The 16669-nt window shown below is 33.6% G+C and overlaps 2 protein-coding genes across 3 annotated transcripts in view; one reads left to right on the top strand and one right to left on the bottom strand.

Moving 5' to 3' along the window:
- The window catches only part of LOC142357168 (uncharacterized), a 288587-nt gene that overhangs the window by 60386 nt on the left and 211532 nt on the right, over positions 1–16669 (top strand). The window lies entirely within an intron of this gene.
- The window catches only part of LOC142335151 (uncharacterized), a 64938-nt gene that overhangs the window by 15397 nt on the left and 32872 nt on the right, over positions 1–16669 (bottom strand). Inside the window, exons 3-8 of the mRNA XM_075383515.1 lie at positions 15835–15971; positions 13441–13556; positions 9786–9933; positions 5975–6081; positions 5004–5200; positions 4231–4427 (exon numbers count right to left, since the gene is read on the bottom strand). Of these exons, the coding sequence (XP_075239630.1) occupies positions 4231–4427; positions 5004–5200; positions 5975–6081; positions 9786–9933; positions 13441–13556; positions 15835–15971 (902 nt within the window). The remainder of the gene's footprint in view (positions 1–4230; positions 4428–5003; positions 5201–5974; positions 6082–9785; positions 9934–13440; positions 13557–15834; positions 15972–16669) is intronic.

The raw sequence follows: 16669 nt of genomic DNA, 5'->3' as shown, positions 1-16669 counted from the left end.
CCATTGTAGCATATATAAAAAAGGTTTCTTTGAGCTTCGTTTTTCCACGTAATTAAGGTTTCAATATTTATGAACATTTGATTGATTTTCAATATTATCGTTCAGGCTATCCGCAGTTTTCGCAAAAAAGGCAATTTTGCTTAAAGTTACGTTGCAATTTTTAACAATAGTGTTGTTCGTTTTACTTCTACAAATAGAAGAAATTTGATGAACTGATTGATCCAATTTTTTGGCCAAAAATATTGCTGAAGTCTCAAAATTCAGCCTTTTTATCATTAAAAAATGTTACGATATATGTTTCTCTTGACCACTTTGCCTAAAGTTGCCGGACAAACACAACTACAAAAAAAAACTATGAACATAATCTTCGTTCGCTCCAAAAGAGCTAATTCTGCTTCCGCCTCCTTTGAGAGTGTTCGTGAGACAAAATTTTATGGGTTTTTCGCTAATTGAACTCGATATTTAAAATGTATTACTTAATTTTGAGATATTGATCATTTTTTGTCAAACTATTCATGTTTATGATATTCGGAAAAGATTTCAACTTCCAAATGGACAAACATTAATAGCAAGGTTAGTTTTGGCCTAATAGTTCTTTTTCACAGTCCAAAAAAATTTCGGATTGTACTCAGTTGCTGTATTTTTTTTAAAAAAAAATGCATATTTGTTTTTCTTTCTGTTAAAAACTGAACATAAAAATTACAAACAAAGAAATCTTTCTGGCGAGAGTTCCAATTGGATTCTTAAGAAGTTTCAGTTAAACCTATCCAGTTTTCTTAGTAGAAAGTTTTCTTAGTAGGTCGTTTTGACTTTTAATCAAATTTGTTTTCAAAATAAACAATGGATTGTTGAGCTATGCCAGTTTTTTTCTTTATTGGTCAAAATGTAGCTTAACGTCTGCAACGACCAGCCGCATTGCTTTCTAGTGGATTGAAATTTAGAATCCATTGCGGTTTTGCGCTCTTGACTTAATTTTTAACTTAATGCTTTTTTTCGTTTTTGATACTACGAGTTTTTTTAAATTTGATTTTTGACCTGTCCAATCTTTGAGGTTCTTTTTCTTGACTTGTCGCATTACTGCCACGTCAGATATCACAATATTCGCGTTCAAAAAGAAAGCACAATTGAACCTATCTTTTTTTGGTTACTTGATTGTGGTGTTAAGTGCACTGTCAACTAGCAGAACTTAATGGAATTCTGTCCATTTGTTTTTGTCGTGTCTTTTTTTCAGAAATCTGGATAAATGCAGGCCTTAGAGGGTTTCCCTGGATTTCTAATAAAAAATAGACATATAATTGAACTTTTCGTTTGGTTGTTCTCTTTGTCTACATTTTACCTAGTATCACTGAATTGTGTAGAATATCACAAAATGATGTTTAGAAAATTCACAATTAGCAGATCTAAAGTATTTATTGCACTGGTTTTTGCTTTAACGGCTTCGACACACCAGTTTTTTTAAAATTAATTTTAAACTTTGTCTCTATTTATCGTTTTTTTACAATCTATGTGTCATTTTTTTGACTTGACGTATTTGTCGTAGGGAAAATACATTTTGAATAATGACCGATCTTGTGGGCTTTCTCTGGAGAAAAAAATGAGTTATTCAATGATGTCATTGATAGCCTAATTTTCAACTGTGCAATTTTGGTTGATTTTATCTTTTTGTTACCAAATATCATCATTTGGAGGTCAAATATTACATAATTGGTATTCAAAGGAAACTCAATTGGTTTTATCTTATTCTGTAAGGACTAGATTATAATTTTAACGGCTCTGACACCTTTTTTTTTGTTAAAATTAATTTGAAATTTTTATTTAATTATGTATTTGTCGCAGTTTGTCGCGCTTTAATTTTGTAGCAAAACAACGTATATTGGAAAAGGTCTCAATGTCTTCATATGGAGGCATGAATTTAGTTAAACCTTTTCAAAGATTTCGGTTGGTCAAAGATCTAATGGTTTTCATTATTTAAAATTATTTTTCATCAAAAAAATGTAAGTGCATTTTTTAACTTTGCCGTTTTTGGTTCTTTTTGTCTACTTTCTAGCGAGTCTCACTAAAGACTGGTCCCATGTTTCTGTTAGTAAAGATGCTATTTGATACTATCTTGACTGTGCTATTAAGTATTTTTTTCAAAAAAAAACAGGCTTGGAGTTTTGGATGTAAGTGGCGTTTGTTTTTCTTTTTGGATTTTTTTGTTTCTCTTGCCTCGTGGTCTTAATAATGGCAGGAATCTTCTGTTGTGGCAATAGTTACTTTACTAAATGATTTGAGTTGGAAGCAATTTTTATTTATTTACAAATTTTTTGAGAACAAAAATTGATTTTTTGAAGTTTTCAATCTCTTCCTCATTTGGTAGACAATTAAGTCAAAAATATGGTTGAGCGAGGTCGGAACTTTATGTGCCAACTCACACTACCGAGGCTTCTTGTTTATTTTACTTGTTTTGGGAAGCGAATTAATTACTATAAAATCGTACATCGTTAGTTTGACTGATAGCTATCTTTTAAGATCTTGAGAACTCCCTATAAAAGTAGTATTTTTTACAATTCTAAGTTTTATTAAAAGCCGTATTTTTTATCCTCCTAGCCATCAGAAGACTGTTGCCAAATTCGGTTGTTCTGTTTAAAAACCCACGGTATCTCTAACAAGATTCGTACCTTGGATTCAAAAACCTTCAAAAAATACTTAGTTCGATATGACTAAACTGCAACAATATAAGCGTTCTGCATGCACGCTGTGGGACAGATCAATACCTTTAAATAAGCTTGAAGTTAGATATATCTATAATAATGTGACAGCTTCACTTTTCTTTGGTTAACGTTTGAAACGCCATATAACGAATAAGTTCATTAGGTTTTACATAGGTTTACAAATTGGAACTTTCTTTTATTTGACAAGATTTTTTGTTCAAATTGAACTATCATAAAAATCCTCGAGCAATTTAATAAATCTAATTTAAGTACATTGATGCCCAATTGAAACGAACTTGATAAATCTTGATAAGACATGGATTATCTTCAAATCGTTCAATTGAAATTGTTTTTTCTTTTTTGGTCAAAATTTAGTTTGAGGTCAGCAAAGACGAGCAGCAATGTTTTTAGTGGATTGAAACTTAAAATTCATTGCAGTTTTACGCTTTTGACCTAATTTTATACATGATGTTTTTTTCGGTTTTGATACGACGAGTTTTCACAAAAACTTTTCAATTTTCGACATTTTCCCATCTTTGAGGTTTTTTCTTGTCTTGTCGCATTTTTGACACGTCAGATATCACAATATTCGCGTTCAAAAAAAGCACAATCGAACAATTGAAGCCATCTTTTTTTAGGTTATTTGATTATGGTTTTAAGTGCACTGTCAACTAGTAGAATTTATTGGAATTTTGTCCACTTGTTTTTGTCGTGTCCTTTTTGCAGAATTAGTAAGAAATCTGGATAAAAGCAGTTCTTAGAGGGTTCCTATGGATGAAAAAAGCATATTATTTATCGATTTCAGTTGATAGCTAACGTTTTTCAAGTCTTTGAAATCAAAGTTTCTATTAAAATATAGACATATTTTTCAACTTTTCGCTTTGTTGTTTGTTCTCTTTGTCTACGTTTCACCTAGTCTCACTGATTAGAGTAGAATATCACAAAATTAATGTTTGGAAAATGCACAATTAAACAGGTCTAATTTATGTTTTGCATTGTTTTTTTCTTTAACGGCTTCGACACCAGTTTTTCGAAAATTTTAATTTAATTTTGATTTTTGTTCTATTTGTTCTGGGACAGATCTGGGAAAGATCAATACTGGGATCAATACCTTTAATTAATCTAGAAATTAGGTATATATAATTTTGTGATAACTTAGCTTCACTTGGTATTCGTTAAAGTTTGAAACGCCATTTAACGAATAAGTTCTTTAGGTTTTACATAGGTTTACAAATTGGAACTTTCATTTATTTGACAAGATTATTGTTCAAATTGAATTATCATAAAAATCCGCGAGCAGATTAATAAATCTCATTTAAGTATATTGATGCCCAATTGAAACGAACTTGATAAATCTAGAGCTCGATACACCTTGATAAGACATGCATTATCTTGAAATCGTTCAATTGAAAAACCAGAAAAGATTCTTGAAGGCACCTGGAAAAATCTGGGTAAATCTTAATAGATTTTGGTTTTTGTTCCCTCATAACTTTTTTCTATTTAGAAAGGGATGTAAAGCTTAAATTATTGCACGAACCCATAGTAATGACTATTTTGATGCAGAGTATGAAGCAGCATGAACCAAGGAGGAATGCGCAGAAGTACATCTCCAGTACCTTCCCGTGCTTCACATTGGACAGCATCGTGTTAAGGAAGAGAAGAGTGGCCACAGGCCAAGGTGTGAAGTAAAGAGTGCTGACGTCACCCAACACGAACACTTCGAACACGAAGAAACTGAAATAATTGTAAGAACTATGTTCCTTCCCACGGTTGTTTGACGTCATCTGTAATTGGTACTTTTACACCTCTATCATGCTTATAGAGAGGTGTAACACTACATTATACGAGGCTGTAGAAACTATATCCAATACAAGAATGCCCATTAGTTTGTTCACGCAAACCTACAAAAACGATAAATTGATGTTCCTAAGGTAAAACTTAGCAATGATACCCCCGGGTTTAGAGGGTTCAGGTTATGCAAAAAAAAAGTAAAGTAAGATTTGTAGTTAATATAGCTTTGAAAATAATTTTTTTTCACCGCAAATCTTTTTGCGGTGAGTGCGTGAGTTTTCGTATGATTTGCTGTTTATAGCATTTAATTATCCTAAGATCTGCGGTTTTTAGCGTTGAAACTAGCGGTTATCTTAAAGTCTGAGCTAAAATTGTAAACAGTTCTTACAACCATTCATCGCAATTCTGACATTTTTTGCCATTTTTAGAGTTGATACTTCAACTCGGGCTTCACTCTGTACGAATGGGAATGTAGTTCAACTGCCTGCCGAAATGCGCCATTTGAGAGAAATGTCTTACATAGAGATAATAGCGAGAGAAGTGAGAAATATGACAAGATCGGAAAGGAGAACGGACAGTCCCACTTGTGAGTTGAGAGTGACACCCAGGTAGAACACACACGTGACCAGACGAAGAGTCGCCAGAGCAGCCAGTGCATTCTGGGCGAAGTATCTCTCCATGTGACTCACATGCACATTGCTCCACAGAAAGGCCACCTGAACTACCAAGTGTCACAAAGAATCATATACAGAGAACATTGAAGTTTTTTTAAAATTTCCTTATTTTCAGAAATAAGCGAAAGCTATGAGTCCACGAATCTAGTTAATAATATAGAAGTTTTAACAGTATTCGAGGGAATTGCTACTCGTGGATAGACTTATATATACTGCTATATGTATCGCTTTCTCGAGGACTTTCGCAAATTTGGCTTGGGATAGGGCTTGGATTCTTCCAATGGCACATGTTGTTCGTGGCCATAAGAGAAGATTAACTTTTCTGCAGAATAAAAATTTGATGTCTCGGCACTGTTAATTTCGCTCATTTTGTCTTTTATTTTGCTATTTTTTTTCTGTTAAGGCAACACTCCAATGAAATTTGGGACAAACATTTATGTGCAAGAATTTCGCACGTCTCATCCAATTAGAGGGGAGCTAAAATTTTATGTCTCATGGTATGGATCGTAAATCAGTGGCAAGGGAAATTTGAGAGCGAGAACAGAAGTACCTCAAAAGATTTTTCCACAAAGGTAGCGAGAGTGATTCCATTGATGATTTCAACTGCACTGATATTGATAAATATTAAGAATGATCAGTCGTGGACCAAGATTTTACCAAACAGCGCCAAAAAAAAAGATGAATAACATGAATAAACTTTGTGAAATAACGGAAAAAAAAACATTTTTCTTACTCCACCCGCCAATTTTCACCATATTTTATGATGATTCATCGCTAAAAGTGTTTTTATTTGTTTGTTTGTTCAGTATTGCTTACGTGTTGATTGCGAATGAGTGAGTTGAAGTGTTGTTTGAGACAATAGCACAGGATGAGGAAGATCACAGCAGAGAAGGAAGTACTCAGCCAATGAACCTCAGCAGACACTAAACCAAAGTTAATAACACTAAAAAAGACGGATAGTAAGAGGACAGCATTTAGTTCATTCGTTTATGAACTTGGTCCAGCTTCCATGAAAGTATCCGTCACCGCTAAAAAAAATTTTTGTTAAAAATGTGATATTTTGAGTTTTTATAGCAAATCGTGACCGAAGTTTTATCCTTAGTATAAATATGATTGGCAACTGACCAAAAGTAAAGTTCCATAAGGTAGCACGTTTTGTAAAGCAACTAATTTGCAAAAGTTGAAATTTTATTTTGATTCCTGATGTCGAAGAATTCAAATCCATTAGCTGCACTCCAACAGAACTGATGTCAGTGATATCCACGGCCCAATTTCAAGGATCACCAAATTGTTGATGAAAATCGTAATATATCAGAACAACAGAACACAGAAGTAACACATATATTGATTACACACATTGCTATGAATAACAAAACTATTGAATTTGGGTTGATGAATTTGCCAAATGACAAACCGTTGGCTCATAAAAAAGAGCTAACAAAAACCCTTTTACCCATAATCAACGGGATATTGTTAGCATACAGAAAACAGCTGATGAAAAAAATTATTTTCTATGCCTACAAAAAGAATACAACCTGTTAAATTCTAGTTGTTAGACGAAGTGACGTTAACTTTTTCAAATAAAAATCCACAAAGAATGAATTTCATCTCGTAGGAAAAAGAGTAACAAAGCTTTTATTCTGCAATTGCCACTTCGTGGAAAAAAATCATTAGCGAATTGACTAATGTGTTTTAAAGTCTTTGGCAAAATACTGTAAGTGTTCCGATTTTTTTTCATGAGCAGCAACAAAAAATCTCTATCCCTTTAACTTGCCTGAAATTTTACGTCTGCTAGACACGTCTTTACTTATAACTACGTTCCCTCTTATTCACTCTTCTTGGGTACGCACCTACGACGAGTGACCTTTTAAGAATTTGCCAGTCAAAATAGTAGTGCAATAGGCACTCGAGGGTTCATTCTATGGCTATCTGAATAAGGTGACGTTTGAATGCAAGAGTTTTGGATTTTGGTGCCATGTAAAAGTTTCTGTAACCAGGAATGACTAACGAAAGTCCGTAGAAAACACGTTTGTTGCAAAAAAACCACCAGCTTGGATAAACCGATAAAAGAATTAAAAAAGGAATGAAAAGGACTGTCGTATATAGACTAAGTCGACCTTAATGGTCGCAAATATTCATTGGAGAGGATTTAAATCATAATGGCAACCTGTGCAGAGATGTCTAACATATAAGGTAAGTTTGCTTGTTAATTGAAAGCACAGAATAAACATCAAAACTCACAAAAATCAATAAAGTTTTCTGTTACCATTAAGCCATTTCGAAGTAAGACCGTTGGTGTGATCATATCGACGAAGTGTTTAAATTTAGTATAAGTATTCACGTGATATTTGAAAATTTCATCCCAAAAAATAGAACTTTTGAGCAGAGAAGTTATAAACCGCTCGTGGTTTTCATTTCCGCTGTCAAAATGTAAAAAATCTTTAAAAACATCAACTATATCAATATGCTGGCCCACAGGTCCATGCAATAACACTGTCTGCATTTTCTTTTTTAAATACTACCATGTTTGTCAAAATTTGATTTTGACCGCATATTGTGTTAAGAATTTCGGTTAGAGGTAATATTGCGGGGATACGGCTGCTGCGGGCGTTAAATTTTCATTCAGATCTGAGAGCGATTTCATAAATACTCGAGTGTACAGCTTTCTAATAAAGCACTCTATGATTGTGTTGACAGTTTACGCGAGTAAGTTGGCCATCTTGTGTAAAGGCAGAAACGCGGTACTCGTAGCTTTGATTTTTCGAGCTTTTCTAGGCAGTGGTAAACTTATTTACTCTTTTAACATAAAACTCATGACCTTCTACAACCAAAAATCGATTGCTTTTGCAAAAATTTCTAAACTGAAGGTCGGCAATTACCTTGCTGATTTTAAGATGCAATATAACAGGAATTGTTCTAGGATTCGATACAATTTTCAATTGCTTTAAATTTCCCTATTAAAAACTAAAAAAGATAACTAATTCGCTTCGCTTATGGCTATAATTTTGCGTTCACCAATTCAATCTTTAGTTTTATTTTCGTGTTAATTACCAGCCTTTTTGTTCACAATTTGATTAAAATCGTGGCAAAGTGACTGAGGTGTGAAAATGTTATGTTCACACTCAGTTTTTTCACGTCAATTTTAGTCTCTATTAATGAGACTAAATAGAATCGATAAAACTAATTATCTTCATTTATAGGAAGCTTAAAATTGGGGTCAAATAATAAAGGGATGAAATTCTCGCGGCTTTAAATAAAATATCGGTTAAGAAAATCGGGGTTAAAATATGGGAGGTTAAAAGAATAGGGATGAAAACACAGAACACTGAAAAAAATTAACATGACTAATCTTATCCATTAGAATACTTTTGCATACGCATCTTCTTATTTACTTGGTAGCCCGATAAAAATAGGCCCAAAAGTTAATAAAAAGATGAGTCATAAAATGATTAAAAAATTAGGAAGAGAGGACTGGCATTTTTGGTTTTTGACCTGTGATGTAAGGAGAAAACTTGTACAGAATGGCTTTTCTGATATTTTGTTGAAGAAAAGCAACGGTAGGAGAGGAATTACCCAAGATCTGCAGTGAAGGTTATGTTATCATTCGAAGCCAATATAATTTTGATGAAGTTGACCGAAAAAGTCAGATTTTGATTCCCAGAACGGGTCGAAAATGCTCGGTCGCCCTTCAGATGCAATTTTATGTATGTAAAGCAACTAACTTATCAAACAGTGAACGATCTCTTCGGTCAAGGCAGGAAAAAATCAAAAACATAGCAGGAGGTCCAATTGTGCTTCCATCATTAACTAGGGCCAAAAAAAATTATCACTTGATCTGTATTTCGATTTCCTTGTTTCAATGTGGGCTAAAATGTATGTTTAAAGCCATAAAAAAAATGTATGTTTAAAGCCGTATGTTTAAAGCTAAAATGTTTTGCCATTTTAAAAAACAAGCTATAAGTGACGCGTAATGATTTTATAAAATGGCAAACAGGATATTTAATTTATGCAGTTGACGAAAACTAATTAGAACCGTATGTCATTCGCCTTCAACCAAAAATGTATAGGGAGAGGATTTAAATACCCCAGGGCGAGGTCCTCGTTCAAAATGATCTATGAAAATACCCATCCAGACTATTTTAGCTTATGAAAATACCCAGGCAGACTAAAAATGCCTTTGCTCCAGACTTCGGCTCCTTCAAAATATCGGTGCGTTTATGTGCTCGTTCAAAAACTTGTATGAAAAGACCCGTTCATACCACAAAGCATATGATTCAGACTTCAGCTCGTTCAAGTTATGAAAAGACTCAGGCAGACCAAAAAAAGTTCATGATGCAGAATTTGCCTCGTTCGACTTCAAAAAAAGATCACTGTTATAACGACCAACACGTCTTGCGTGGACAAAACCAGCGTGGATAACACAGGACTACATTTCCTTTTTCTTCTCTCAAAACGTCAGTCGAAGAACGTAACGATTGTTTTCACAGAAGAAAAGTAAAAACTCTCGTCTATAGTTTTACATTTGGTTTCCGGTTATCAGCATGTACAGCCGAAGAGATCAATGAAACCATTATTCTTTAGAATGGAACTTTTCTTCTTTTTTTTCAGGCATAATTAGCATAAATACCAGTGAACATATTGCCAATTTCAAGTGCCATTGCTGCCTGGAACACAATCTGTACAGTCCAGGGAGCAGAAGTGAAGAACTGACTGTCTCCTCTCAGATTCTCACAGCTCAACTTGATCTTGAAGCACATGTAACACTGCCACACAATCTATAACCACAACAATCACACATTAAGGTTGTATACTTACAATGCTGTTGACTAAATTCAAAGAATGTTTTTTGCATTTTTCCCCATGAAATATTTAAAATATGACATGATCATAGTACTGGTCAGTCTTAAAACACAGAATTGAAATACTATGGTTCAGTACTGATTTTGTCTTTGAGTGCAGTCCGGATAATCATCAATTTATTCACTTTTCTTACTTTGAAATTGTTCATTGACTTTATTGTTCCGACCCCTCTTGAGGGGGAAGGAACTATATACTCAAATGGGTTTTTTTTTGTTCCGTGAATTTTGGCCGATCGATATATTCGTCGTAGAGAGTTGAGACTGTTATCACCAGAAAGCTTGTCCAGCGTAGAATATGGAATTAAAAAGATTTTTTTAATTTTCGTTTTTTACAGGAAGTTATCGAGGTTTGAATTTTGAGAAAATAGAGTGAATTCCGGTGAGATTTTATTCACATTTTCCGGAATTTTTGAATAAAACTTCGCCAATTTTGCTTAAATTTGTTATTTTTTTAAAAAAAAAAGTTGTTGATCTTTATTTGTAAAGAGAAAAAAACATTGTAAGTTACTTTTATTAATTTTTTTGTCGAAAAAAGCTGGCTAAATATTTCAAAATTAACTTTTTCATCAAAAACAGCTCGAAATAAGTTTTTTTTTAGTCAAGTTTGATTAATATTACAGGAATTACAGACCCAAACACCACTAACACAATTTTTATAGACTCAAAAAGGGGCTTTTTTCCTTCAAATTCTGCTGAAAATGCTCTGTAATAAAAACTTTGCCGTTTTCTGCTAAATTTATTCGTTGATTATCAAAAACGCAGCATTTATTTTTGATTTTTTAACTAACAAAATATCACTATCTATAACATTCGAATAATTCAGTGTTCCCTACGACCAAATAGCATTAGCAGGGCTAGTTTGGACGAATCTTGAAATGGAATAATCCAAAAATATTTCGGATTGTAAACTGTCGATCTTTTTTATTAAAAAAAATTTGATCTTTTCTACATTAATTAAATAACAGAAAATTTCAAACTAAAGCTCACTAATGATAGATCCAATTGGCTTCCAAATTAGCTCCACATTTTTGCATATAGTTAATTACTTGAAAGCTTCTGGTCCTTTTATGGTCCTTTTAAAATACTTTTAAAAGTATTTTATTTTTTAAGTAAATAATGACTTATTGAAATTTAGCTCCATTTTTCTCTTAATTTGGCCAACTTGTAGCTTATTGCCTGCAATGAGAGAATGCTTTTTCTTTCTATTGAAATCAAATTCAATGTCTATTGCGGTTTTACGCCTTAAGTTATGGTTTTCTGGCTTTGATACTACTAGAATTCACATTCTTTTTTAACTTAAATGTTTTTGCCCATTTTTCACGTTTTCTAGTTTTGTCACATTATCACGTTATTAACAGTTCACACAGGTAAAATTATTGACTTTCAAAATAAGACAAAATTGATAATCTTAAAATCCTTTAAGATATAGATTATGATTTTAAAGTCTTCGACACTACTTTCTCGAAGAACTTATTTGAATTTTTTTTAAATTTTTTCGTTAACTGTCGGTTTTACTTTGTCTTTTTAGTCGTATGAAATTTCCTGTTCATTGAGTTGGTTTCATTGGTATTTAATAGAAGAATTGATTAGCCAATATTCTGATATTGGTAGATAGCTGATGGCTTTCATGACTCTGAAAACAATTGTTTTCCAATCTTAAAAAAAACAACACTTTTAAACTTCGCAATTCTGTTCCTTTTATTGTCTGTTTGTTATCTAGTCTCGTTAATTACACGCTAAATGTGTCAAATTTGTTGCAAAGGAAGGTTTCAGAAGAGATTGGTGTCACACAATCTAATATTTTGTAAGAATTCATTGACTTAACTGGCTTCGACACGGAAAATAAAGTAAACTAATTTTTGATTTTTGTCATGTTTAACGTTCTTTTTGCAGACGTAAGACATATTCTGGATAATTGCAATTCTCAAGGGGTTCCTTTGGAAGAATAGACAAAAACTTTTTTTATTTCGTTCTGCAATAAATGGCGTTCATGTCTTTGAAATTTTTTTTTTCGAAAAAAAAATTAAAGTGTTATTACTTAATTTCGCATTTTTTTCATTTTTGTCTACTTGCTATTTAGCATCATTTATGAGGGGTCACATAATACAGTATCGGTGCTCGCAAAAAGTGTAATGGAACATATTTTGATGGAATGGCTTTACGGTTTCGAAAGCTTTTTCTGCCAAGTTTTGATTGATTTTTTGTTCGTTGTCTATTTGTTGTTCTTTTTGTAACTGCATAAAAAGTTGAATATCAACAATTCCTAATACCTTCTATAGAAGCATTGGTAATTGTTCACCTATGGGATATTTTCATTGATTTCTAATGGTTTTCATTACTTTGAAGTTAATTGATTTAAAAAAATTAAGCGAATTTTTCAACTTTACTGTTTTTGTTGTTTATTGTCTAATTGTTACCAAGCCTTTTAATTGACTTCTCCCATATCTTTTCTGGTGAATTACAAGTTATTTTGATTAATATCAGTTTTATCTTACGCTATTTTGACTTTGTTATAAAATTTTGTTTTTTAAACCGGATATGAAGTTTTTGATGTAATGAATTTTTGCTGTTGTTGTTTGATTTTGCTGTTCGTCTTGACTCGCTTTCTTAATTTTTGCACATACTATCAATCTAATGCACCATTTTTACTCCACTACTGAGTTAATTGCTTTCGAGGCTATGTTTTCTTTCATACACCAATTTTTTTAAACGTACTTGAATTTCTGAGTTTTTCTATGTTCCTCATTTGGTAGACAATCATGCCAAAATTGTGGATGAGCGGGGTCGGAACCTTATGTGCGATCGCACATAACCGAGTCGCCTTGTATCCCATAGACAAAGTGCCTTATCTCCCCGGAATTCGAGTGTTTCTAACTGCATATCTATTTGGTCCTGAAAATATAGCTATGCGTCGTTCTTGTCGTAAGTCAAATTAGACAGATCCTCAAAAGTTTGAACTAAAAAACTTGGAATAAATTTTGAAACATGGTTACAGAAAAAGTCATCAGAGCACTAATATAACCTAACTGATCTCTTTGATTGGCGATTAGTAATTCTAATCTGTTAAGAATTTATAATGGAATCGGAGTTCCTAGGTTATCATAAATATTATAGATTTTGCTCATCGTGGCGTGACTTTAACTTTAAATGTAATTAATTGTAAGTTCTGATAGTTGTTGGGCTATATATTCAATCTACATTTGTTTTTCCATTAGTTTAATATTTTTAATTTATTGAATTTGGGCTAATCATTCTATAAACATTTACACTTCCGAGGGCCCGAATTCAGTGTTCTTTTTTATTTTTGTACAGATTGGTATATTTTCATGTTTGATAATAGTATCAAGGAATCAAGAGTTAGCAAAAATAGATTGTCATTGAAAATAAGAGGAAGTACTGAGAAGGGGAGATCATTTGGATCACCTGTAGCAGATAGCAGGTAGAAGTGAGTGCGAAACTGAGCACGTTGAACTCATTAGGGACCAATTTGAGAATACCAGCCATGCCCTCTGTGCCCTCTCTACGGTTGCGAAACACGGCTGAAGCAGACATTACACTTGTTGTTCTAGGGTGTATTTTGGCATCACATAGAACCAAGAGCATCCAGGTTCAGAAAACCCATTCAGACACCCACGTTGAGGTGCGCGACCCGAGCCAGCTCTGATCAGACCGACTTGGGTCGCACACAAGGGGTAAGGCTCGACCCAGTGATTAGGGTCCGGCATCAAGTCTGCAGAGTCTGATCACAGCCGCATCCAGAAGTTGCACGGTCTGACAAGGGCCCTAACCAGAGTCTACACAGTCTGATCAGCGCACAACATAATACTTACTTATTACAATCAGCTCTGCTCAAACTGCTCAAGAATGGTCATAATCAGACATATCCAAACAACAAAACGTCATGATTAGACTTTCAGCTTATTTTTCATGCTCGCTAGTTTTTAGCTGGTTTTCCACAACAGCGTCATCTGTAGAAAAATTCAACCCGCGCCGAGATCTGAACGCTTAAAATTGCTTTAAAAAAGTTATTGCGGTTAATGTGTGGACAATGCGTGTTAAATAGTGCGAGAAACGGCCGTGGGTCTAAATATATGTTGGACCTACGGTTCAGGCAATTACAATTTCAGGCAATTACAATTAAGTCTCAGATATATTGGCACTTAATATTTACAAAAATTGTTTTTTAATTCACAGAAATTTTAACTGGTAAAAACAAGAACAGATGTTTCAAGAGAAGTGAAAATTTTAAGCAAAAATTTTCATTCTTCTGGGAATAAGTGAAAAAGAACCGTAGAAAAAATAATAGCTCCTAGTTTTTCACTGGAGCATTACGTCGCCAATCCTACAAATTCAGCAGCGTCCGCGTTTGCGAAAATGGATGTCGACATTTTTTCACTACTTACCGCGTAGAAGAAATATTGTTAAATTGTGGAAAACAGTGATAAAAAAAATTGCGGACAATCCTTAAAAAATTCCGTCACTGATCTCAAAAAATCACCTTTTTATGTAATCAATGTCTGCTATTTGTGAGCAGGGGTGTCGTCATCAATGTTCGCAATTTTGAGCATGGTTCTTCTATTTCATTTTTATGCTTCGCTCTGAATTTGGTTGGCGACCATTAATTATTTTGTAAATTACAAAATCAATGACGCAGCTTTGTCTGCAATTGTTTCATTTAGACAAAAGCGTTCAAAGAAAGAGCTGCAATTAACACACCGCTATATTTACTTGGATTCAGTGGTGATCATTTTATGGCGTAGTAGTCATTGAGTTTAGTCATTTATGCGTGTGTATGTCCTTCAATGGACCCATTCAGGCCATAAACGTTTTTATAAGAAATACTTTCATGCACTCTTTTATTTTAGTTTTCGGGTAAATTTTGGTCTAGTCTAGTTTAAGATAGCAGGCACAAGCTATCCTTGATCAAATCATTTTCTTGCGCAAATGTGGATTTTTATTCGATCCAAATCAAATCCCATTTTTGGGTAAGAACAACGTTAGTTTTCCAAATAAGTTGTCTGGACATTAAATTAACTTTTTACGGTGCTTTATTTTTATAATTTTAACACGCAAAGTTCATACACTGGCTTCTACTACTGATGCTTTAAACTGTACGTACAATAAAGAGCTTCCACAAAATTTGATCTGGTTTGAACAACTCTTTGACCACATAAAAATACTATTATTACCCTCTCATTAACAAACCTCTATTTCCTCTCTTTTCAACCTGTGTGTGCTGAAATTTGGGTCGCACGAAAGTCTCGCCAGAGGTCTTGGTTGCACAAGTTGCACAACGAAACTGGTGGTGTGAAAATCGCACGAAAAATTGGGTCGAACGAAAGTCAGATCAGTGGTGATTTTGTTTTGGCACGGTCTGATCAGAGACCGAAGTCTGTTTTTAGCCTGATCAGAAGTGGTTCGGATCTGGGACCACGAGGTGGGTAGTTTCATTACTAACATATCAAGAAGTTTGGTGTTCATTTTAAAAAAGTTTTCTTAGTGATGCTTAAGATACTTTGTTTTCAAATATTGAAAACGATTAAAAAATTTTTGCAATAGACTACAGTGTGAATAATCATACAAGTATTTTTGTACTGATTGAAAGGATGTTAAGAGTGGGATGTTGCCTGGTAATAGTGGTGCTAGCCATTAAAATTTACATACATCATTGAATATGTGTAAAAATAAAAAATCCCACTTCATTTTCAAATCGGGAACCTGTAAACCACGTTTTTTAATACAATTTTACGCTGATAAAAATTAAAAAAAAAAAACTTTCAAGCATGTCCTTAAGTAGAATGAACATGAAGTACATACCTAGTTTGAAGACAAGCAAGAAGTAGAAGGTGAGTGCTGCTATCAACAACACTATAGACACCACAGATGTCCCAATGTGGAGAGGCATCACTCCCAATACACTCTCGATTCGCTCCGTAATAGAGATACTTGGCTTCCTGTAACATATATGGTCAGAAATAACTCATTGTTGCTCTCATTATGTTGCCAATGGTACATTTTGTAATTTTTGTCCTCGTCAGGCCTTTCGCAGACAACAGTGAGTAAATAAAACGATGAATTTCGTTTATAGTATTCTCTGATAATGAAACCATTGTCCGTGATTTAGCATTTAGTTATTCACAAAAAACTATTTAACTAGCCTAAAAATCAAGGATCTTCTCTGCCAGCCCCCAACCTTATATACCCGTTATTTTAGCTTCCCCCAAAATCTAAGTTTTCGCGAATTGTAAGAGCGATATTTGCATTTCATTGAAACATGAGTGTCTAGGTAGATCGAAGGCACTTTTAGAATATTTTTCTTTAAAAAAATAAAAATGGAGCCCTTATTGTAGCCGATAACACCGAAAATGATAATACAGAAATTGGTATTGATACTTACGTTACATGCAACACATTTTCGTTGAAATACGTAATAATTTTAACACAGCCGTTCTAGCTTTTAATAAATGCATATTGTTCATATATGTTCATGTATAGACAGACTTACTTAACTTCAACAGTATGTTTAAACATGTATAAAGGGGGGGGGGGTGCAAAACTAATCAGGTGGGAGGGGGGGGGGCGCTAGCAGAAAAAAAAACCCGAATTTAATTGGTAACTTTTTGAGAACCAATTTAGAGGCTTAATTGTTTTT

The sequence above is a fragment of the Convolutriloba macropyga genome, chromosome 2 (assembly GCF_964194025.1).
Source record: "Convolutriloba macropyga chromosome 2, txConMacr16.3, whole genome shotgun sequence".
Classification (NCBI taxonomy): Eukaryota; Metazoa; Xenacoelomorpha; order Acoela; family Convolutidae; genus Convolutriloba; species Convolutriloba macropyga.
Note: the sequence above shows the minus strand (reverse complement) of the source record. Positions and strands in the feature narration are given on the sequence as shown.